A 23,573-nucleotide genomic window follows, 5' to 3' on the forward strand; every position below is an offset into this window, starting at 1 on the left:
AAGAGTAAGCTCAGGAACTGTGAAGTTAAGGTGTTTGAAGGAATATCAGAATGGATGTTGAAGGCCTCCAGTGTGAGGACAGAAGTTGAGAAGAGAAAGAAAAGAGAAAGCGAAAAACCACATAGGAGTCGTCATCCTGGACTCCACACTCTCTTACCCCCCCCCATCACCTCTAGTTTGTTGCTAAGGCCTGTCCATTTCACCTTTGCAGCATCCCTGAGTACACCCCCTTCTCTCCTCTGACACTGCCCCCACCCTGGTAAAGACCCTTAGCTACCAAAATAGCTACTGGGGGCTCTGCCTGCCTCAAGTCTCTCCCCATTCAGTCACCAGAGTTTCTCCTAAAGCACTGGTCAGATCATGTCATCCCACCACTCAATACACCACCAGGTTCAAATACGAGATGCATCCCCTCCTACTGTCCCAGTCTTCTTTTCACCTTACTCCCTGACACATACTCTTTAACACTGACCTCCTGGCTGTCCTACAAACCAGATACTCCATCTCCCAGCTCCTGACATTTTCTCTGGCCATCTCCTATCCCTCCTCATCTCCAGGCTTCCCAGGCTGCCTTTAAATCGCAACTAAAATCTTATCAAAATCTGTAACAGAAGGGGCAGCTAGGTGGCACAGTGGATAGAGCACCGGCCCTGGAGTCAGGAGGACCTGAGTTCAAATTCGGCCTCAGACACTGGGCAAGTCGCTTAACCCCAATTGCCTCACTAAAGAAAAAAAATCTGTAACAGAAAGTCTTTCTCACCCCCTCTTAACTCTGGTGTCTTCCCTTTCTTAATCATTTCCTATTTACCCTCTACATAGCTTGTTATACACATTTGTTTCCTTGTTAGCTTTCCCATTAGATTGTAAGCTCCTTGAGGGCAGGGACCCTATTTTGCCTCTTTTTGTATTACCAGCACTTAGCACAGTAGGTGGCACATAGTAGGTACTTAATAAATGTTTAATTGCTGAATGAGAGCCAGGCATTGAACTTATTGAGAAAAGGGAAGTGTCCTAGAGTTCAGAAGACAGGAAATACCACAGTTTTGACTGGGTAGTGGATATGGATTGAGTAAACCTTAAAGGAAGAGAGGTTGCCCAGCGATGGGGAGACAGGGAAACCTAAAACTGGCCATGGGAACCAAGGACTATTCCAAATCCCTAACCTCAACCATCAAATGTGGCGGTGGGGGGAAGAAGAATAAATAAAAGTGCTGTCAGTGCTGGAAGGAAAGGCCAGGGAGGCTGGGTCATGGGGGGGGGGGAGCCAGCTGTCAGAGCTAGGAGATGAAGAAGGAAGGAGAGGAAAAAGTTGAAGTTGAAAGCAAATGTATTACCTAGAGTTGGCACCGCAGAGAACACACTGGAAGAGGGTGGGCAGCTTTAGAATCGAACACTGAAGATAGGGGTTGGGTTGAGGAGAATGAGAGCCAGGGTAATGGGTTTGAATCACTGGGATAACCAGAATCACTGGGATGGGGACCAGAGGGGAGTCAAGGTCTGAATACATGAAATGTATTCATGGTCCCACAGAGTGAAGTCCTTTTAGGACCTTATGGGTGGAAGAGTGGAACCTAAGGAACAGTGTTAGTTCCCCTTCTCCAAGACAGGACACTAGGCTGGAAATGTGATGGAATTTCTCCTCTTCCAGCAGGAAACAAGAGACTTGGTTTGAAAAAATGGCCTTTTCTAAGTGTAGCAGCAGGGGCAGCTAGGTGGCACAGTGGATAAAGCGCTGGCCCTGGATTCAGGAGGACCTGAGTTCAAATCCGGCCTCAGACACTTGACACTTACTAGCTGTGTGACTCTGAGCAAGTCACTTAACCCTCATTGCCCTGCAAAAAAACCCAAACAAACCCCAAACCCAAAACTAAGTGTACCAGCAGCAGCAAAGTTGTCTTGTAACAATTGGAATGATGCCACCCGCTGGAGACTTACTGTAGAAGAGCTCCGCCCATGAAGCGAAGGTCTTTGAGGGCAAGACCAGGAGTCTTTTCTTTGGCATCAGGAAGTGACATTGGCTAGTGGGAGGAGGAAGAGACTGGCGCTCGGTCTCACGCTCTTTCCTTTGGACTCTGGTGGAGAGTGGAGCTAGAAATGTGCTCTCCCTTTAATAGATAGGAATCTAGGCCTTTCTTTCTCTCTTTACCAAATTCTTATTCTCTTTAATAAACGCTTAAAAATCTAACTCTTGCTAAAGCTTATAATTTATTGGCGACCACTCATTGGATATTTTAGACAGACTAGCTAGAATTTTAGCCCTTAACAGATGGCTGACCACGAAGAGGAAAGCTGAACCTCACTTCTGATCTTTAGGTTGGGTAAGAAATTTCCCCTACCCATACCCTTTAAATCCGAAGTACTGCTGAATTGCCTGGTGTTTTCCCTTTAAATTTTCTCAAATGGACCTTTTAAACTCCCTAATTACCCTATTTTTGAGTTTAGTCTGTTTAACCAGACAAATGGGAGATAAGATCATGTTAATGCTTTGTTTCTGTGGATTTTCTATTTTTCTTTTTATTTTTGTTGGAGGAGCCAGCAAGGTACTTACACAAGGGAATATAAATATCCCCCCCTCTCCCAGCCATGCTTTTTCAGAGAACCCTTGCACTCCTGTATTTTTTTCAAATTCTAATGCTGAGAGATTCTCTAATTTTGCATACCTAGAGGCAAAGACCCAACCTCTAGAAGCTTTTTTCCCCTAGGAGTGGGGGTAGGGCGTGAGTTCAAAATCAAGTCTGATTCAAATTGCGCTGGTCCCTCCCCTCCTCTCCAGACCCCACCCTCGACTCCTCCCATGGCCAAGCCCATCTAATGCGCATGCTCAACTTTCTCTAACTACATTTGCAGCTTAAGACTCAGCCCTTCCCCAGCCTGGCTGTGCTTCTGAGACAACCTTAGAAAACCCTTTAAATTCCAGATATGCTCATTTTGTTCATAATTTTGCTAACCTGCTTTTGTCTTTAATTAGTAATCTTATAAAGCATTTGTATGGTGAAAAGGCTGACAGACAATATAGAGGGGTTAAAGAAGAAAAACTTAAGCCGAATAAGAATGACAATCATTAACATAGTCCAAGACTCCGCTTCTTTTGCCATGGAAGGGTATATATTGTACAGAAATGTGGCAGTAAACAGCAAGATATTGATATGAGCATTGGGGATTTTAGATATCGGAATCAAAAGTGTTCTGAATTCACTCAGAGTATTAATGTCAGTTCAGAGGTTACATAGGATTTCTATGCTATTACATCTACATTTTGAAATTAATGGTATGGGTTTATTTTCATAGAGATTTTCGTGCTTTTGAGATTGTATCTTATACTTAGTTTTTAAAACAAGGACAATATTTGTAAAAGCTTTAGTCATGTGATCAAGTTTATATTTTTTAATACTCTTATTAATATTAAGTTCATGCTCATTTAGATTTCCTTAGTTTGAACTTCACTGTCTTTTATTGTTCCATGTGTATTTTCTTCTATTCATTTATCTAATTTTGAAAAATTGCAAGATGGTTTTGATATAATAATACAATGTTAATTCTAGGAGTATTGTGCTCCCATATTCTGAGTTGTTTGTTTTTGTTATTTTTTTCTCAACTGATTATTTGATCAAACTCTTTAAAGCATTTCCCTGGCAAATTGGTTGCCATGACAAGTGTAAATTGATTCTAGAAGTATTATTTTTGATAAGCATATTCCAAAAAAAAAAAAAAGAGGGGAACATTTGTAAAAGTTTTCTTTTTCAAAAAAAGTTTTCTTTGAGATTGTGTTGTACTTTAACTTGTATTTAAATATGTTCAGATTTTTCACAAAAGTAATTGTATACTAAGTTTTAAAAAAAGGGGTATTATTTGAAATTGTTGCATAATTATATATTATATTCAGAGTCAAGATGTATTCACATTTTTTTGCAATCATTTATTATCCTCAATTTTTTTTTAAATTTTATTTAAGTGAGGCAATTGGGGTTGTGACTTGCCCAGGGTCACACAGCCAGTAAGTGTTAAGTGCCTGAGGCCGGATTTGAACTCAGGTACTCCTGACTCCAGGGCTGGTGCTCTATCCACTGCGCCATCTAGCTGCCCCTATCCTCAATTTTTAAATCCATATGAGACTTGGATTATGGGAACTTATCATTTAAGACATTAATTGCCTTTATTCTGAGTTATCAGATGCCAGTTGGCCAAGATGCCATCTAATCACAAGAGGAATACATGCAAGAGCAGACACTGAACTGTCACATGAGGGGAGACATGCATGAAGTCAAGGTATGGCTGAGGGAACGGCTTTTGACAAATGTTGAGGTTGGATTCTCTTGGTTTAATATTTTATTCTCTTTTTCCCCACAATATTGTACAGATGGCTGGAAGTATTCATCGCACCCATCTCATTTCTACACCGGGCTCCTATGCTCCCTCCTATGTGCCTGATGCCATGGACATCTCAATCCCATGCATCTGATTAAGTCTGACTCAGTTTCTTCCAATATGTTCGGTGGCATGGACATATATTCCATCCACCTATTTTAAGCCTGGCATACTGTATGGGCAGTATATATTGCTCAAGTGTGGGAATGCTCATATCCCATCATTTCTCTGTTCTTTTATGGTAACCCCCATAATTATCTCAGGTGTCATGATAAATAACGGTGTTGAATTTGGCCTCGACATCTGTTACCAATTATATTAGATTTTTAAATTTCTCATAATGGCATGAGGATAATTAGGCAGATGATGCAAAAAAGTGATGAAACAAAGATAAAAATTATTTTTAATAATTAATATTACAGCAATTGTCTTCTCAATTACCCTCCATAAGGGGGGACTATAGTAATATTATAATTTTAAAGAATGTTTCAATTTTTGTTTTATTATATGTTTCATGTGTAACAACCCTTAGACATGTTTTTGAGAACTTTCATTGTTTGATCTGATTATTGATAAAGCTATTTTAAAGTTGTGTTAAGCTCCATTTTGTAGGAAATTTTCCTAGCTGATTACCAGCATCTACACATCAACCCCTAAAAAGACTTCCATTCCACGATTACACCTAGAGGACATCTGAGAAAAGACTTTCAGAGACTTTAAATTAACAGTTTTGTTTTGTTGTTGTTTTTTTCTCTTTCTGTTACAATATACACCATCTGTAACATGTATTCTCTGCAGAGGCCCTCCCTTTGCAAGACCAATGTCAAAGCGCCGGTTCATGAGGACAAAAAAAAATTGCACCTCTGGACAAAACTTTCCTCTCTCCCTTTTCTATATTGTTATTAACATACTGTTAGTTAAGCATAGGTTGTTATATTCTGTTATTTTTGACTGTTTCATCAAGGAAACACCGTTTCTTGAGGAAACAAAGCGGGGAACTGTAACTATTGGAATGACGCCACCTGCTGGAGACTTACTGTAGAAGAGCTCCGCCCATGAAGCGAAGGTCTTTGAGGGCAAGACCAGGAGTCTTTTCTTTGGCATCAGGAAGTGACATTGGCTAGTGGGAAGAGGAAGGAAGAGACTGGCGCTCGGTCTCATGCTCTTTTCCTTTGGACTCTGGTGGAGAGTGGAGCTAGAAATGTGCTCTCCCTTTAATAGATAGGAATCTAGGCCTTTCTTTCTCTCTTTACCAAATTCTTATTCTCTTTAATAAACACTTAAAAATCTAACTCTTGCTAAATCTTATAATTTATTGGCGACCACTCATTGGATATTTTAGACAGACTAGCTAGAATTTTAGCCCTTAACAGTCTGGCTCAGGAGAAGCTGAGATGCCAAGCCCTGAGCTGACTCTTCCCATCACTAATACTACAATCATAGAATCAGAGCTGGAAAGGAAAATTAAAAACCAACCCTCTCATTTTGTAGGTGAGGAAACTGAGGCAAGTAAGTGATGGATTTCTGGCCACTTAGACCTTATCTAGATCCCCTTCTAGCCTCCTAACCAGTACAGTTCAGAAAGATGCAAAAAGAAAGAGACTAAGGCTTAAGTTGGATAAATCAGCAAAACACAGTAAGGAGAGACTTCCAGACCATGGCATCAGGAATGGTCATAGAGGAGCCTAGCACTCACACATTGTTGTTCAGCCATTTTCAGTTGAGTCTGACTCTTTGTAACCCCATTTGGGGTTTTCTTGGCAAAGACACTGGAGTAGTTTACCATTTCCTTCTCCAGCTCACTTGACAGATGAGGAAACTGAGGCAAACAGGGTGAAATGACCTGCCCAGGGTCACACAGATCAGAAGTGTCTGAGGCCAGATTTGAACCCATCTTCCTAGCTCTCTCTTGATTCCTCCTTTCTTGGAATAACCCATCTGAGAATGCCCACAAAGTCCTAGCTTGTAAGATCAGGCTGGGTTCAAGTGTCCCTGGCCTACTCCCACCAAGAATGCCTGCCCTAGAGACCCCATTCTGAACATCTGCAGCCTTGCTGCTACTTGTCTTTGGCTCTCTTGGGTCTTGCCTTTTTATATATTCTCGCTGAAGCGTATGTATGAGTGCCAAGTATGTGGGCAGCTAGATGGTACAACGCATAGAGCACCAGGCCAAGGAAAGGAAAGGAAAAAGAAAAGGAAAAGGAAAAGGAAAGGAAAGGACAGGACAAATTAGAACAACTGATAGTTACAGTGAATTTGCGGGTTATAAAATAAACCCACAAAAATCAACAGAATTCCTATATGTAATAAAAAAATGCAAGAGAAGATAATAGAAAGGGTAATTCCATTCAAAATACCTACAAAATGCATAAAAGATTTTCCAAAACATGCACAATACTTGCATAGATTCAACTACAAAATGTTCCTTAAAGAAATAAAGTATGGCTTAAATAGCTGGAGGAATATTGAATGTTTATGGCTAGGCAATACCAATATAATAAAAATAACACCACCACCAGAGTTAACAGTTTTATGCTATGCCAATCAAACTACGAAATGAATAATATACTAAAATCATTCAAATAATAGAATTCATTTAGAGGAATAAAAGATTGAGAATATAAAAGGAAATAATGAAAAAATATAGAAATGAAGAGGGGAAAGCACTTCCAGACTTCAAACTATGTTATAAAGCAGCAGTCAACAAAACCACTATTAGTTAAAAACACACATGGACAGAAAAAGTAGATCAACTAGACAAGGAAGAATCAGAAAGACTGGAACTCAACAACGAAATATTTGATAGACCCCAAAACATATGCTACCTAGGAAAGAACTCTTTATTTGATAAAAAGTGGTAAGAAAATTAGAATTCAGTCTGGCTTAGACCAATAGCTTCTATCACGTTCCACAGTAAATTCAAAATGAATATGTGACCTAAATATTAAAAATAATACAATTAAAAATTAGAAGAAAAACAGATAATAAACCTTTCACAGGTATGAATAAGAAATGTATGGACAGCTATGTGGTGCAGTGGATAGAGAACTGGCCCTGGATTCAGGAGGATCTGAGTTCAAATCCAGCCTCAGACACTTGACACTTACTAGCTGTGTGACCCTGGGCAAGTCACTTAACCCTTATTGCCCCACGCCAAAAAAAAAAAAAAAAAAGATCCTGTGCAGAGGTGGGAGGTCCACAAGTGTGAGACATTATATCTATTTTCAGGCTTTTTCAATGTAGTGATTGATTTTGCTGATTGTTTTCTCTTCTTATTTCTCTAAAAATATCTTTTTAAAGTAATAAACATTTTTATTTATAGTTTTGGATTCCAATTTTTATCCCTCCTTCCCTCCCTCCCCTAGCCCCTCACCAAGACAGTAAGCAATCATATATGGGTTATACATGTGCAATTACATAAAACATTACCATGTTAGTAATTTTGTACCAGAAAACTTGAATAAAAGAAAAAAATGAAAGAAAGTGAAAAATAGCATGCTTCAGTCTGTGTTCCATCAATATCAGTTCTTTCTTTGGAGGTGGATCAATAGTCCTTTGGGATTGTCTTGGATCATTGTATTGTTGAGAAAACTTAAGTCATTCACAGTTCTTCATCAAACAATATTGCTGTCTCTCTACACAATGTTCTCTTGGTTCTGCTCACTTCACTATACATCAGTTTATACAAGTCTTTCCAGGCCTTTCTGGAATCACTCTGCTTGTCATTTCTTATAGCACAATAATATTCCATCACCATCATATACCATAGCTTGTTTAGCTATTCCCCAATTGATGGGCATTCCTTTTATTTCCAATTCTTAGCCACCACAAAAAGAGCTGCTAACAATATCTTTGGGATATAAGCCTAGCAGTGGTACTGCTGGATCAAAGGGTATGCACAGTTCTCTAGCCCTTTAGGAATGGTTCCAAATTGCTCTCCAGAATGGTTGTTTAAAAATATTCTTAGTGAACAAGATATAAAGAGCATTACAAAATGTAAAATAGATCATTTTGATTATATAAAACTAAAAAGTCTTTGCACAAACAAAACTAATGTAACCAAGATTACAAAGGAAGTAGAAAACTGAGAAAGAATTTTTGAAACAAATATCTCTGATAAAGGCCTCATTTCTCAATTATGTAGAGAAATTAGTCAAATTTATAAAAATACAAGTCATTCCCCAATTGATAAATGATTAAAGGATACGAACAGCAGTTTTCTGACAAAGAAATCAAAACTATCTATAATCATATAAAAAATGCCCTAAATCACTACTGATTAGAGAAATGCAAATTAAAACAACTCTGAGCTATCACCTCACACCTATCAGAATGGCAAATAGAACAAAAACTGAAAATATTGGATGTTGGAGGGTATGTGGGAAAGCTGGGATGCTAATCCACTGTTGGTGGAGCTGTGAAAAGATCCAACCATTAAAAGACTGGAGAACTCAGAATATGATATTCCAGAGGACAAAGGAGCTAGAATTGCAACAAAGAGTAATATACCCAGCAAAACTGAGTATAATCCTTCAAGGAAAAAAGAGACATTTAAGGAAACTGAGAACTTTCAAGTATTACTGCTGGAAAAACCAGAGCTGAATAGAAAATCTGACTTTCAAATACATGACTCAAGAGAAGCATAAAAAGATAAACAGAAAAGAGAAATCATAAGGGATTCAATAAGGTTAAACTGTTTACAGTCATTCCTACATGGGAAAATGATACTTGTAACTCCTAAAGACTTTCTCATTATTAGGACAGTTAGCAAGTATCTAAATAGACAGAGGGCATGGTGGAGTTGAATATGATGGGATGATATCTAAAATATGAAATTAAGTGTTGAGAGAGAGGAATGCACTGGCAGAAGGGAGGAGAGGAAGAATGGGCTAAATTATTTCATATAAAAGAGGCAGGAAAGACCTTTATAGTGGAGGGGAAGATGGGGGAAAGGGAGGGAGCACTTGAACCTTACTATCATCAGAATTGGATCAAAGAGAATAACATACACACTCAACTGGGTATAGAAATATATCTTACCCTACAGGAAAATAAAAGGGAAAGGGTTGGGGGAGGGTTGATAGAAGGGAGAGCAGATTGGGGAAGGCAGTAGTCAGAAGCAAAACACTTGAGGACAGATAGGGTGAAAGGAAAGAGAGAAAGAGAAGAAGAAAAAATGGGGAAAATAGGATGGAAGGAAATGCACAATTAGTAATCATAAATGTTTACATTAGTTTTCTCTGGTGAAGGCTTTATTTCTCAAATATATAGAGAATTGAGTCAAATTGATAAGAATACAAGCCATTCTCTAATTGATAAATGGTCAAAGGATAGGAACAGGCGATTTTCAAAGAAATCCAAACTATCTACAATCGAGAAATACAAATTCAAAGAACTCTGAGGTGATGCCCCACACCTATCAGATTGGCTAACATGACAAAGACTGGAGGGGGTGTGGGAAAACTGAGGCACTAATGCACTGTTGGTGAACTTGTACGGAGAGCCAACCATTCTGGAGAACAATTTGGAACTATGCCCAAATGGCTATAAAACTGTGCATACCCTTTGATCCAGTAATAACACTGCTAGGTCTGGATCCCAAAGAGATTTTATTTAGTTTTTTGGTTTTTGGTGAGGCAATGGGGGTTGAGCGACTTGCCCAGGGTCACACAGCTAGTAAGTGTCAAGTGTCTGAGGCTGGATTTGAACTCAGGTCCTCCTGACTCCAGGGCCGGTGCTCTATCCACTGTGCCACCTAGCTGCCCCCCAAAGAGATGTTTAAAAAACAAAAAGGAAAAGGACCTATATGTACAAAAATATTTATAGTAGCTCTTTTAGTGGTGGCAAAGTATTGAACACTGAGGGTATATCCAATTGGAGAATGGCTGAACAAGTTATTGTATATGATTGTGATGAAATACTATTGTGATTTCAGAAACGACAGGCAGGATGCTCTCAGACAAACCCCCACAGAAAGAACTGATAGAGTCTGAATAAAAATCAAAGCATACATTTAAAACTGTTTTTATTTTTCTTGGTTTTTTTGTCTGTTTTCTTTCACAACATGACTAACATGGAAATATATTTTATATAACTAACTATACATTGCTTGCCTTCTTAATGAGGGGGGAAGGAAGGAGGGAGAGAGAATGTGGAACTCGAAATTTTTTTTAAATGAATGTTAAAAACTGTTTTTACATGTAATTGAGAAAAAATATGACATTTTAAAAGTCACCAAAGTGAAAAAAAAAGAAGAAAAATATTCTTTGTTTCATATGATGGCTCTCTGGTAGGGGAGAGATACTAAGAAAAACTTAGGTAATGTAAAAACAAAAGATATCAACAAAATTTGATTTTAAAAGAAAAAGTAAGTGTTGTAAAATTACAAAGAATAAGCTTGGCCCCAAAGAAAAGATATGAAAAGACACCTCCTCCCACTGCTTTGTGAAAATGGGAAGTCCAGGGGCAGCTAGGTAGCACAGTGGATAAAGCACCGCCCAGGATTCAGGAGGACCCGAGTTCGGTTCCAGCCTCAGACACTTGACACTTACTAGCTGTGTGACTCTGGGCAAGTCACTTAACCCCCATTGCCCCACAAAAAAAAAAAAAAGAAAAAGAAAATGGTTAGTCCAAAGGTGTATAATATTGCATATGTCAAATTGTTTTTCAATGTATCGATTAGTTTTATTGAAATTTTTTCTCTTTTTTTCCCCCATGCTTTTTCAAAAAGCCTTTGTCATAAGGAATAGAGCTCTCTGAGGGTGGGAAATTTCTGTAAAGTTAAAACAAAAGATAGCAATAAAGATCTATTTTTAAAAATACCCAGATAGCAGGAAGAAGTTCAGAAGAGGAAACATATGAGCCAAACAGGGTATTCATGTTAGTGTCATACTCCATTTAATATATATATATTTTTTTTCTTCTTAATATATATTTTTAAAAACTGCACTTAATGGAAGTTCAGAGTTTTATGTTCAAAGCCTCCTTGCTATTCTTTGTATAATAAAATTTTCACTGATGTTAAGTTCACAATAAAAACAGAATTTTAGATATTACAAGGAAACTGAAAAGCAATCAATTAAACAATGACTGGGTTAAAGAGGGTCTCAAAAAAGGCAGAAGAAAATTTAAGTGACAATAATTACAATACCATATAATGAAACCTATGGGAGACAACTAAAGCTGTACTGAGAGACAAATTTATATTATATTTAACAAGGAAAAAAATGGAAAAAAAAATCAAGTAAGCATAAAATTGATGACCCTTAAAGAAACAATACAAAAGAATAAAAGGAGATTATGTAAAAAATAAAAGAAACAGAGGACAGAACGATTCAATTGATAAAACCAAGAGTTTTTTTTAAAAAAGATTAACACTCATCAACCCCCAGAAAGAGGATATAAAACACTAAAGTCACAAACTAAAAAGGAGAGATCACACCAAATGATGGTGGGATGGAATTAAGGTAATCAAATTAATCATGAGGTGTCCCAAAGAATGACAAGACTCAGTGACTCAGTTTCCCAAGTTTTATTGCAATACTGTGAGTGACCACAGGGAGAAGCACCCAAGGAGAGAGGTGTCTCAAATTGGAAGAAGAAAAAAAAGTAAGAAAAGTAAGAAAAAAATTAATTATCTATTCATTATCCTAATCTCCATTTTAGGGAGGTATAGGGGAGGGCCTATCCTAATTTGAAGTTCCTGGGCACTTAAGCCAACCTCCGAGGCAGGTACCTTTTTCCCTGGAGGTGTGTTTTGGGGGTTTACATGTCATAAGGTGAACCGAAGAACACATTTGGTCCTTTCTGGGAATGTTCCCCAAAACACCTCAACTTGCCAAGGTCAGAGTATCTCTGTGTTTTTGATCTCTCTTTACTTAGGCCTGGTTTCTAGGTGTCCGGTCATCTAACTTAAACATTTCAATTGTTGATTACCAGTTAGGGTCTCTGTTGATGGTGAGGGTTGATAGGGAAAAACCCTCTTAAAACACAAACTTTAGTTTCTCTGTTAACCCTTTTAGGTACTATCAATAAGGACTCGAGCCTCAGTTTATCTGTTAACCCCTTTTTGCCTCCTCCATCATAAACACAACAATTAGGGAAAATAATACACAGCAACAGTCTAACAAATTAGAGAATTTAAATAGAGCCTTACTTACAAACATAAATATTGCCAGAAGGGACACACAGAAAATTACCAATTTAAATAGGCCAATCCAGGGGCAGCTAGGTGGAGCACCAGCCCTGGATTCAGGAGGACCTGAGTTCAAATCCCACCTCAGACACTTGACACTAGCTGTGTGACCCTGGGCAAGTCATTTAACCCTCACTGCCCCGCCAAAAAAAAAAATATATATATATATATATATATATATATATATAAGCCAATCTTAGAGGAAGAAATGACAAGTCATCAAATTACCCAGCCAAAAACAAATCACCTAGCCCGAAAAAACTGATTCATATCAGAATTCTTCTTAACTTTTCAAGAACAAATAATCTGTTTCATAAATTATTCATAAATATAGTGAACAATGGATCAGTATCTGATACCTTTTATGAAACAAATAGGGCGCTGATTTCAAAACCAGAGAAAGACAACATTAAAAAGAGATTTACAGATCAATTTCTCTAATGAATATCGATGCAAAACTACTAGAAAGAACCACATTGAGATAGCCACATTACAACCAAATAGAACATAGTGATATACTAGAAAATGCTTTATTATGACCAAGCAAAGTTTATATCAGGTACAGAAGTCTTATTAAAAATCAGAAAAACTATTAACATAATAAAACATTGAATCCTCAAACTAAAAAAAAGCATAGAATTATATCAATGGATACAGAAATAGCCTTTAACACATCCAATGTTTATTCATGATAAAAAAACACTAAAGAGAAGAGATTATTTTACCTCAACACAATAAAAAGTATCTAACGAGCCAAGAGCCAATGTAATAAGCAACAGAAACATTACAAACACTCTTGGTCAAGAGGGATAAAAAGACATCTAACTCTCACTACTTTTATTTGACCCGTATTGGACTCTAGATTTCCCTCAGTGGCTGGGAAATGCTTAAGATAATCAGACAACAAGCACTTCCTGAATCTCCTCCTACACTATGCCAAGCACTGCGCTAAAAGAAAGGCAAAAGACAGTCCCTACCCTCAAGGCGTTCATAGTCTAATGCTCGGTATGAGCAAAATACATACAAAATGAATTGAACCAGCTAGGTGATCACTCCCTTGCTCTCCTATCTTCAAAACAGTATTGGTAGAATGATATCGATTAGACATCAGATATTTGAAGTCTAGGGATTGTTTTCATTAAAAGTGGGGTTAGAATAAAAGCCACTTTCTCTGGTCAGCTCTAGGGAGAGGATCTTGGCCGGCTCAGTTTTCCCTACTAGTACACAAAAGCCATTGACGGGATAGCAAGCAAACATTTATCAAAGCAAGGCATTTTATAACAGGATTGGTAAAGCTATATAGATTCATTGAGGTCATAGACTACACATGAGTTAGAAGGTTCTGTGACCTAGAAGAAAACCCATCTCAACCAAAGAGATAACCATCTTACCTGCTAGGTAAGCTTTCAGAAATCTCGGGCATCAAGGGCCATGTTAGGGTTTCAGCTTTCTTCCACAGGCTCTGGGGGTCTCTCATTCCAAGTCTTCAATTTGCCTCCTTTTTCCAGGTCTCAGCTTCTCTCTCAAAATTCTCTCAGCAAATGACTCACATCTCCCTATTTGTATGGAAATTCACCCAACTGTCCCTCAGGGGACCACCCTGTACAAATAGGGTGGGGCTACATGAATATGGGAAAATGGAGGGGGGGGGCAATTTGTTTAGGCACTCGTATTCCACCTTGAATTTCAGCTGTATGAGGGACGTAAATATTTTAAAACGAGCTATAAAAAGATGGGGAAATTAGAATAAAGTATTTATCTCAATTGGGGAGGGGAGATGAAATTTTAAAAATATTATTAGATACAAAATGGATGTTCTTGATTAGATGGAAATAGAAATACTCTGTACAACAAAAACCAATATAATTAATGGATTCATGGAAATCTTTATAGCAAATATCATAGATTTAAAAAATTAAGATCTGAAATGCTTAAGGAAATATTAAAGAGTCAGGGTGATAGATAACAATCACTTGGGAAAAAAAGCTCTTTTCTTCACTAAAAATCAAAGAGATACAAATTTAAACAACTTTGAGGTACTACCTTATACCCATAGAAATACTTAAAAGCAATAAAACTCAACATTTGCAAGGATATAGAGAAACAGGAAGGCTTCGTCCATTGCTGATATAAATTTTTGGAGAGAAATTTGGCAGTGCAAAGTATATATTATAAAAATAGTCAGGGGCAGCTAGGTGGCACAGTGGATAGAGCACCGGCCCTGGAGTCAGGAGTACCTGAGTTCAAATTTGACCTCAGATGATTGACACTTACTAGCTGTGTGACCCTGAGCAAGTCACTTAACCCCAATTGCCTCACACACACACAAAAATAATAATCATCATACCATTTGACCCACCTGGTGGGAATATACCCTGAAAGTATTGTCAAAAATTAAAAAGGAGGGGGCAGCTAGATGGCGCAGTGGTTAAAAGCGCTGGCCCTGGATTCAGGAGTACCTGAGTTCAAATCCAGCCTCAGACACTTAACACTTACTAGCTGTGTGACCCTGGGCAAGTCACTTAAACCCCATTGCCCCGCAAAAAAAAAAAAAAAAAAAAAAAAAAAAAAAAAAAATTAAAAAGGAGGGGGCAACTAGGTGGCACAGTGGATAAAGCACCGCCCAGGATTCAGGAGGACCCGAGTTCGGTTCCAGCCTCAGACACTTTGACACTTACTAGCTATGTGACCCTGGGCAAGTCACTTAACCCTCATTGCCCCATGCCAAAAAAAGAGAGAGAGAGAGAGAGAGAGAGAGAGAGAGAGAGAGAGAGAGAGAGAGAGAGGAAAAGGGCAGAAGGAGGAGGTCATGAACTGAAGAGTAAGGAGAAGCAACCATGGAAGTGATTTGGACTTGTGAAGGCCAGAAGGGAGGCTTTCTCTTATGCTTGCCCCACTGTGGCCAGGTCACCATAGCCTCCAGTTGGGTCCTGTCTAGAATTCCTACCCCTGTCCGCAATCATCTTTTCTTCCCTTTCCTGAAGAGCTTAGGGGGTGTCTTTTGTATCTTTGAGGATCCAAATCTGGTCCCTGTTGCATTCCTTCTGCCCTCATCCACTGCCAGAGTTTGGGTCAGATAGAGTAAAGCTGAGGATTTGGGCGGGTCTGGACTGGTCATTTAACCCATGTTGTGACTGGTTGACGTTTATTTTATTTATCTCTGAGGTAACCTAGGTCACTGAGCAGCTCATACAGTACCTGGTCCGGAGTGAGGAAGACTCATTTTCCTGAGTTCAAATCCTACCTCAGACTAGCTGTGTGGCCCTGGGCAAGTCACTTCACCCTGTTTGCCTCAGTTTCCTCGTCTGTAAAATGAGCCAAGAAAGAAATGGCAAACCACTCCAGTATCTCTGCCAAGAAAACCCCAAATGGGGTCACAAAGGGTCAGTCATGACTGAAAAATGACCGAACACCACCACCACCTCGACTGTCAAAAGGGGTCAAGGGCCCAGCAGCCCGCGCCCGCCCTGAGAACTACGGGTAGCAGGACGGAGAAGAGGCGGGTCAGAGGGTGAGGACGGGGCCTGCTATTGGCCCAAAGGCCTCTGGGCCCGCCCACTCTACGTCAGCGTCGCTCCAGAGGAGGGAAAATTCAAAAGAAACGGCCTTCTACCCCACCCCGCCCCCCCTTCGTCCTAGTCAGCCCCTCAGCGTTAGCGATGGCGGAGCCACTGGCCGAGCTAGACGTCGGGACCGAGCCCGAGCCCGAGCTAGACGTCGGGACCGAGGCCGAGCTAGACGTCGGGACCGAGCCCGAGCCCCAGGCGGCCATGGCAGAGTCGGCGGCCTTGGCCACAGGGAGTGCGGCGGAGCAGCTACTGAGCCCGGGGCGAGCAGCCAGTTACCGGAGGTAGGGGATAAGGCCGCTACCGCTCCCAGCTCCCGGAGGGCCCGAGGGAGGGGAGGGGAGCATCTGCGCTCCGGGCTTCGGGAGCGGGGATGGGGGGGAGGCCGGGGGGGGGAGGGAACGGCGGCGGCGGCGGCGGCGGCGGCGGCAGAACGCTTGCGCGCTTGCGCGCTGTTCGCTGGCTGCCCGGGGGCGTTCTCTCGCGATGGTTGCAGAGCGGGGGAGAGCGGAAGTGAAGCGTCCTCGGCCTTCCGAGGGGTACTCGCTTCCGGGACCGACCAAACTCTAGCCGTAGGGGGAGAGGAAGAAAACTGGGTCTCTAGAAGTTGATTCGTTTGAATTTTGCTTCAGTTCTCCCTCACCTTCACCCCAGCCCTTCGCCCTTGGGGTGCGGAGGCCTCCCCCTGCCCGCACTAGCTGAATCGAGCCCGGCCCCCGACCCGTGACCACCTGCGTGGGCGGAAGGGTGGACGGCCGGATGTACTCCTCCAGCGAAGGTGGGGAAAGGAAATGATTAAACTGGAGCCGAGGACCCTAAAGTGTAACCAGTCGCCAGGCAATCAGTGTGTACTGTGTACAGGACACTGGGCTAAACGATCCCTGCCCTCGTGGAATGTGCCATCCACTAGGGGAGAGGATCACCCAATAAGTAAACATCGATTAAGCGCCTACTGTGTTCCTGGCTCTGTGCTAAGTGCTGGAGATACAAAAAGAAGCAAAAGACAGGCCTTGCCCCCAAGGACCTCATGATCTAACGGAAGACAATAAGTAAACATATACAAAGCATAGCTATGAAAAAAGCATGCGCACATATATACATACGTATGTACATATACACATCTATGTGGGGATAAATAGGAAATCAGTGACAGAGGGATTGGAACAGGCTTCCTGTAGAAGGTGGGATTTTAATTGGGACTTAAAGGAAACCAGGGAGGTCAGTAGTTGGAGTAGAGGAAGGGGAAGACAAGCAGAGAAAATGCCCCAGCTCTGAGAGATGGAGAAATGTTAAGAACTAGGCATAGAAACATAGGAAAGTATTTAAAGAGACCATCGTTCAGGGGGACAGCCAGTGTAAAAACCTGATCTGTCATGTGCAAGGAAAAGCTGCAAAGCCGGATTCCTAGAGTGGAAGGCTATGAAGGGCCCACATTCTGAAGGTCCATTAGAGGGGGGGTGGGGGAGAACTGGGGACAGACAGACTGACTGACATGGTCAGACCTTTGCTTTAGAAAACTCCCTGGCAGCTGAGTGAAGGATGAACTGCTGCAGGGGAGAGACTTGAGAGACAGCTAGATGGCTAGAGTGCTGGGCCTGGAGTCAGGAAGACCAGAGTTCAAATCCAGCCCCAGACACTTTATAGCTGTGTGACTCTGGTCAAGTCAGTTAATCTCTGCCTCAGTTTCCTCAACTGTAAAATAGGAATGATAATAGCACCTGCCTCCCAGGGTTCTTGTGAAAGTCAAGGGAGATAATTATAAAGCACCTAGTAAGTGTGATAGAAATATCAGCTATTGTTCCTTTTTAAAATTTTTATTTTTAATTTATGAAATAAAACAAGCATTTCCACAACATAATAGAATAAAAAGATGATTGCCAATCAAATCGATGATTGCCAAAAGAAACTGCAAATGTATTCTATACAACTTGCTACTCCTTTTAAAGATATAATAAAACTATCATGGAAGATTTTTTCCTTTTTTTTTTTCCCCTCCCTCTCCCCATAGCTACTATTAGACATAAACGTATGTATGTGTCTGTAAAATCATTCTATATATACTTCTATTTATCTGTTCTTTCTCTGGATGCAGATAGCATCTTCCTTTATAGGTCTTTTGTAATTAATTTGGGTATTTATAATAGTCTCTTATTATTATAATAGCTACTACTATTATTACTGGAAGGAGGAAAGCCACTTTAGAAACCTATTGATAGGCCCTACCAGAGGTGATAAGAACCTGAACTTGGATAATGGCTGTATGAAACACACACACACACACACACACACACACACACACACACACACACACACACACACACCCCCATCCCATTCTCTTCACTTACTGGGCCATTACAGACCCTCATCTCCTCTTGCCTACCCAGTAGTGGTAGAAGTACCAGGAAGGAAGTTCATTTCTTCCCTCTTTCCAATCCATCTTCCATAGGTCTGCCCATTTTACTTCTCTGCTAAGAAATCTTAAGTGGCTTCTTACTTGCTTCTACAATAAAACAGAAGCCCCTCAGCCTACCATTTTACACCTTCCACAGTTTGGCTTGCGGTCTCTCCCTTATTCCTTTTCACACAGTGCCAACCCAAATGGACCCACGAGCTATTCCCCAAACTCAGTTGTGTCTAGTTTCCTGTCTGTATCTTTGCACATGCTGTCTCCTCTGCCTGGAGTGCCCTCCCATCACACCATGGCCTCTTAGAATCCTTGGCTTCCTTCAAAGTTCATCTCTGGTACCACCTCCTCTGGAAAGATTTCCTTGATTTTCCCACCACCCACAGATACTAATGCTTTCCTTTAATCGTCTTTATTTTCTTATATGTACAATGAAAGTCCTCACTTTTTTCCTAGACTATTGCAATTGTCTCCTAATTAGTCTCCTTGCTTCCAGTCTTTTCCCTTTCTAATCCATCTTCCACAGCTGCCAAAATGATATTCCCCTGCCCAGTAACCTCCAGTGGCACCCTATTTCTTATAGGATTAACTATTAACTCTTCTGTTAGTCACTGAAACCCCTTCACAACCTGCCTCCAATCTACCTTTTGAGCCTTATACACTATTCCCTTTCACACAATCCATCACATCTCTCATCTCCACCTTTGCACAGGCTATTTGTCCCCTATGCATTTCCTTCTCATCTTTGCCTCTTAGAATACCCCCCACACACACACACCTGCTAGTCCTTCCCTTTAATGAACTCTATGCAATTTTGAGAAGATGGTTTCATTTTTGTCTTCGTACCTCCAATGCCCATCATATAGCAAGTGCCTTTCTTTTTCACATTTATAGATATGTAAAAGAAGCAAAAGAAGCTACCAAGGACGGAAATCTAGAAGAGGCCCTTAAACTTTTCTACTTAGCAAAAGACATTTTTCCCAATGACAAGGTTCTGAGCCGAATCCAGAGACTAGAGGAAGCCCTGGAAGAGCTATCAGTGGAAGGAGACGATGAATTTGTTGATGTGTGTGACAGTGGCCTGATGCTGTATCGAGAACTGCACGATCGACTTTTTGAGCACCAGAAAGAAGGTGTGGCCTTTCTCTATAGCTTGTATAAAGACAGAAGGAAAGGTGGCATACTGGCAGATGATATGGGATTAGGAAAGACTATCCAGATTATTGCTTTCCTTTCTGCCATGTTTGATGCTGAACTTGTGAGGTGTGTGCTGCTGATCATGCCTACCAGCCTTATCAGCACATGGACCAAAGAATTTGCTAAGTGGACCCCAGGAATGAGAGTTGCAACCTTTCATGGTTCCAGTAAGAATGAACGTACTAGAAATCTAAACAGGATTCAGAGGAAGAATGGGGTTGCTATTACAACGTACCAAATGTTGATCAACAATTGGCAGCAACTTTCCCAACTGGATGGCATAGAGTTTGTCTGGGATTATCTTATACTTGATGAAGCCCATAAAATTAAAAGTTCTTCTACTAAGTCATCAGTTGCTGCCCGGGCTATCCCTGTGAAAAATCGCATCCTCCTTACAGGAACCCCAATTCAGAACAACTTGTATGAGTTGTGGTCCCTCTTTGATTTTGCTTGTCAGGGATCCTTGCTAGGAACATCTAAAACTTTTAAAATGGAGTATGAAAATCCTATTACTAGGGCCAGGGAGAAAGATGCTACTTCAAGAGAGAAAGCCCTGGGGCTGAAAATATCTGAAAACTTAATGACGCTTATAAAACCTTATTTTCTCAGGAGGACTAAAGAGGATGTACAGAAGAAAAGTGCCAATAAATCCCAGCGCAATCTTCCTGAAAAGAATCCAGGTGGTGACATGGTCCGTGAAATCCCTTCCCTTTCCAGGAAAAATGAGTTAATTATTTGGGTGTATTTAGTACCTTTGCAAGAAGAAATATATAGGAAATTTGTATCCCTAAACCACATCAAACAGTTATTAACAGAAACACGTTCACCTTTGGCTGAGCTGACTGTCTTAAAGAAGCTATGTGATCACCCGAGGTTACTGTCAGCACGGGCTTGCAGTTTGTTAGGTCTCAGAGAAGGCAACTTCTCTGGTGGGGATGAAAGTCAAGTGGCTCATTCAGATATCCAGATTGAGCAGGTACCTCATGAATCCCTAATGCAAGAATCAGGGAAAATGATGTTCCTTATGGCTTTGCTTAAGAGATTACAAGATGAAGGACATCAAACTCTGGTTTTTTCCCAATCCAGAAAACTTCTAGACATCATAGAGCACCTTTTAAAGAAAGAGAATGTCAAGATTTTGCGTATTGATGGAACCGTTACTCACCTTTCAGAAAGACAGAGGCGAATTAACTTATTTCAGCGGAGTCAAGGTGTCTCTGTTTTTCTCCTTACTTCCCAAGTAGGTGGAGTAGGTCTGACCTTAACTGCAGCAACTCGAGTTGTCATTTTTGATCCTAGCTGGAATCCTGCAACTGATGCACAAGCTGTAGACAGAGTTTACAGAATTGGGCAAAAAGAAAATGTTGTAGTTTATAGGTTGATCACCTGTGGTACACTGGAAGAGAAAATATACAGAAGACAGGTTTTCAAGGACTCAGTAATAAGACAAACAACCGGGGATCAAAAAAACCCTGTTAGATATTTTAGCAAGCAAGAATTAAGAGAGCTCTTTACAATAGGGGATTTTCGGAGTTCTGCAACACAGTTGCAACTGCAGTCTTTGCATGCTGGTCACAGAAAGACTGATGAGAAACTGGAAGAACATATTGCTTACCTGCACACTTTGGGAATAGCAGGAATCTCTGACCATGATTTGATGTTCACACATGATGTGTCTGTTCACGAAGAATCTGAGGTAGGGGAATCTCAGTATATTCAAGAAAGGGTTCAAAAAGCTCAACTCTTAGTTGAATTAGAATCGCAGAATAACGAGCTCTTACTGAACAGTGTAAAAACCAGAGTTGAGGAAACCTGGCTGAAGGATCCTGCATCTTCCAAACCAAAGAAAAAATGCTCTGAATTTAATGTTGTACAACATCCTTCACCACCTGTAATTGTTGATCTTACACAAGAAGACTCTCTCAATTCTGGAATGGCAGGTTTAAGTATTGTTGAAGACAGTGAGGCGCACGATCTCTCTGTCATGAATGTAGACGTGTCTATAAAACAATCTGATGTTCACTTAACAGAACACAAAATTGATGATGAATGTATAACTATTTTTTCCAATGAAGAGTGCCACGAAATGGAAATATCAAAGACCAATAATCCTGGTGATAGCAGTGAAGTTTTACTAGATAACACTCAGGAAAGTGTAAAGTCGTTAGCTCACGAGACAGCAAAAGCTGACCTCGAGCCAAATCCAGATCAGCCAACAAATGATGAGATTTTACTGGAATCTTCCATCTTGCCTCTTAGTCCAGAAAAGTCAATGGAATTGGGTACTTCTGTCATTAGCCTACCAGGTGATCTGTCAGGCCCAAATGCATTGGAGAATTCTGGACCAAACGAGGCCAAGTTAGAAAAAGAATCCTTAGCTGCTTCACTGCAGGATGCTGGGGATTTCAATCTTTTCTTGGAAGACTCTGTAGAGAGTGGACAGAATCCTTCCAAGCAGTCTTTGAAGTCCACTGAAAGGGAGAATAGCATGTGGGATTTAGCAGCTAATCCTAGAGGGGAGAGTAGCTTTGGGTATCTACAGCCTGAGAATCTCTCTGGTCAAGAAAGTGAACCGGAAGATAAAATAGCTCCCGTGAAAACAAGATATAAGACGAGGAGGATTGTTTCTGATGATGAAGATGATTCGGTGACAGAAGGAATGTTATCCCCTTTCCCAAAGCCATTACTAACACAATTTAGCTCAACTCCCAAAAACAATAGATCCCAATCGGAATTGTTTTTATCTGAAATATGTAGTGGTGGAAATAATTCTGTAATTTCTAGAAGATCTCTGGCTTCAAGGAGATCACTTATTCATGTGATTTTAGACCATGTTGAAGATATGGAAGAAGATGCCAGTGAGCAAAAGAGTATGGACAAGTATTTAGAAGAAGAAGAAGAAATAGCAGAAATAGCAGAGGACAGTCAGGAATCTGAACATTCAGAAGAGGAACCTGCTGGAGAACCCTCATTGTCCCAAAGTAAACCCTGCTCTTTGTCCGTGTCTCACTCAGACTTAGCCCAGAGTGCATCTGGTGGAGATTGTGAAGAGACTACTGCACACAACCCAAGTCCAGCTCCTGTGACAGATGAGTATGAGGCTCTTGTCAGGTGTGGAAAGGAACTGAAAGAGAATGGGAAAATACAGGAAGCACTCAATTGTTTACTTAAAGCCCTTGATATAAAAAGTACTGATCCACAAGTTATGCTCATGACTTTAAATTTGTATAAGCAACTTAATCAAACTTGAGATTGTGGTTTGTTTGCTGTACTTTAAAATCCATTGAAGGGTTATCTATGCTTACTTTTCTGATTCAGTTTCTCTTAATTGAAGGTGATGTTTTGAGAAAAGGATAGGTTCCAGCATGTTTAGGGTGATGATTCAAATAACATGCCCTTGTCCCTCCTTTTCTGTGAACACTAGTTTCATATGTTGCTTCCATCAAGACTGGGGTGGGGGGGATTGAGGTTTTTTGCTATTTTGTTCTTACTCTTTCACTGCCTGGATGGTCCGTGGGGGACAATATTATTTTTTAAAAGGTTCTTTTAAGTTTACACGCCAACTGACCCTGTTCTGAAAAACCTCTTTGGGGGTTTGTCATCTGGTTGGGAAAATTAAAGTGAATTTAATTCAAATTAAATGTTGTGTTCTCTTTGAAATTGGCAATATTGGTAAGTGAAGGTGAAAGCAGCTTCCTATTGGCATCCTGAACTTGAACTGGCTGTAATTCTAAGTGGGACTGGGCACTGCTACTTGCTTCACTCATTTTTGATTTGCTCGATTTATCCTGAGGATCAAAGGAACTAATGTAAAACACTATATAGACTATTCTAAAAGCCATGGTGC

The 23,573-nt window shown here is 40.5% G+C and overlaps 1 protein-coding gene across 1 annotated transcript; it reads left to right on the plus strand.

Moving 5' to 3' along the window:
- Window positions 1–16,245: 16,245 nt before the first annotated feature.
- On the plus strand, window positions 16,246–23,334 carry ERCC6L (ERCC excision repair 6 like, spindle assembly checkpoint helicase). The gene is made up of 2 exons (XM_043973633.1): window positions 16,246–16,409; window positions 19,424–23,334. Exons 1-2 carry the CDS (start codon window positions 16,330–16,332, stop codon window positions 22,974–22,976), a joined length of 3,633 nt encoding a protein of 1,210 aa, XP_043829568.1. The 5' UTR covers window positions 16,246–16,329; the 3' UTR covers window positions 22,977–23,334.
- The last annotated feature ends 239 nt before the right edge of the window (window positions 23,335–23,573 follow it).

The sequence above is a fragment of the Dromiciops gliroides genome, chromosome X (genome assembly GCF_019393635.1).
Source record: "Dromiciops gliroides isolate mDroGli1 chromosome X, mDroGli1.pri, whole genome shotgun sequence".
Lineage (NCBI taxonomy): Eukaryota > Metazoa > Chordata > Mammalia > Microbiotheria > Microbiotheriidae > Dromiciops > Dromiciops gliroides.

Bases quoted from the DNA above. Each gene is read 5' to 3' on its own strand.
- ERCC6L (XM_043973633.1), top strand. From the start codon at position 16,330: ATGGCAGAGTCGGCGGCCTTGGCCACAGGGAGTGCGGCGGAGCAGCTA. The intron at 16,410-19,423 runs GTAGGGGATAAG...TCACATTTATAG, and splicing joins CGAGCAGCCAGTTACCGGAG to ATATGTAAAAGAAGCAAAAG.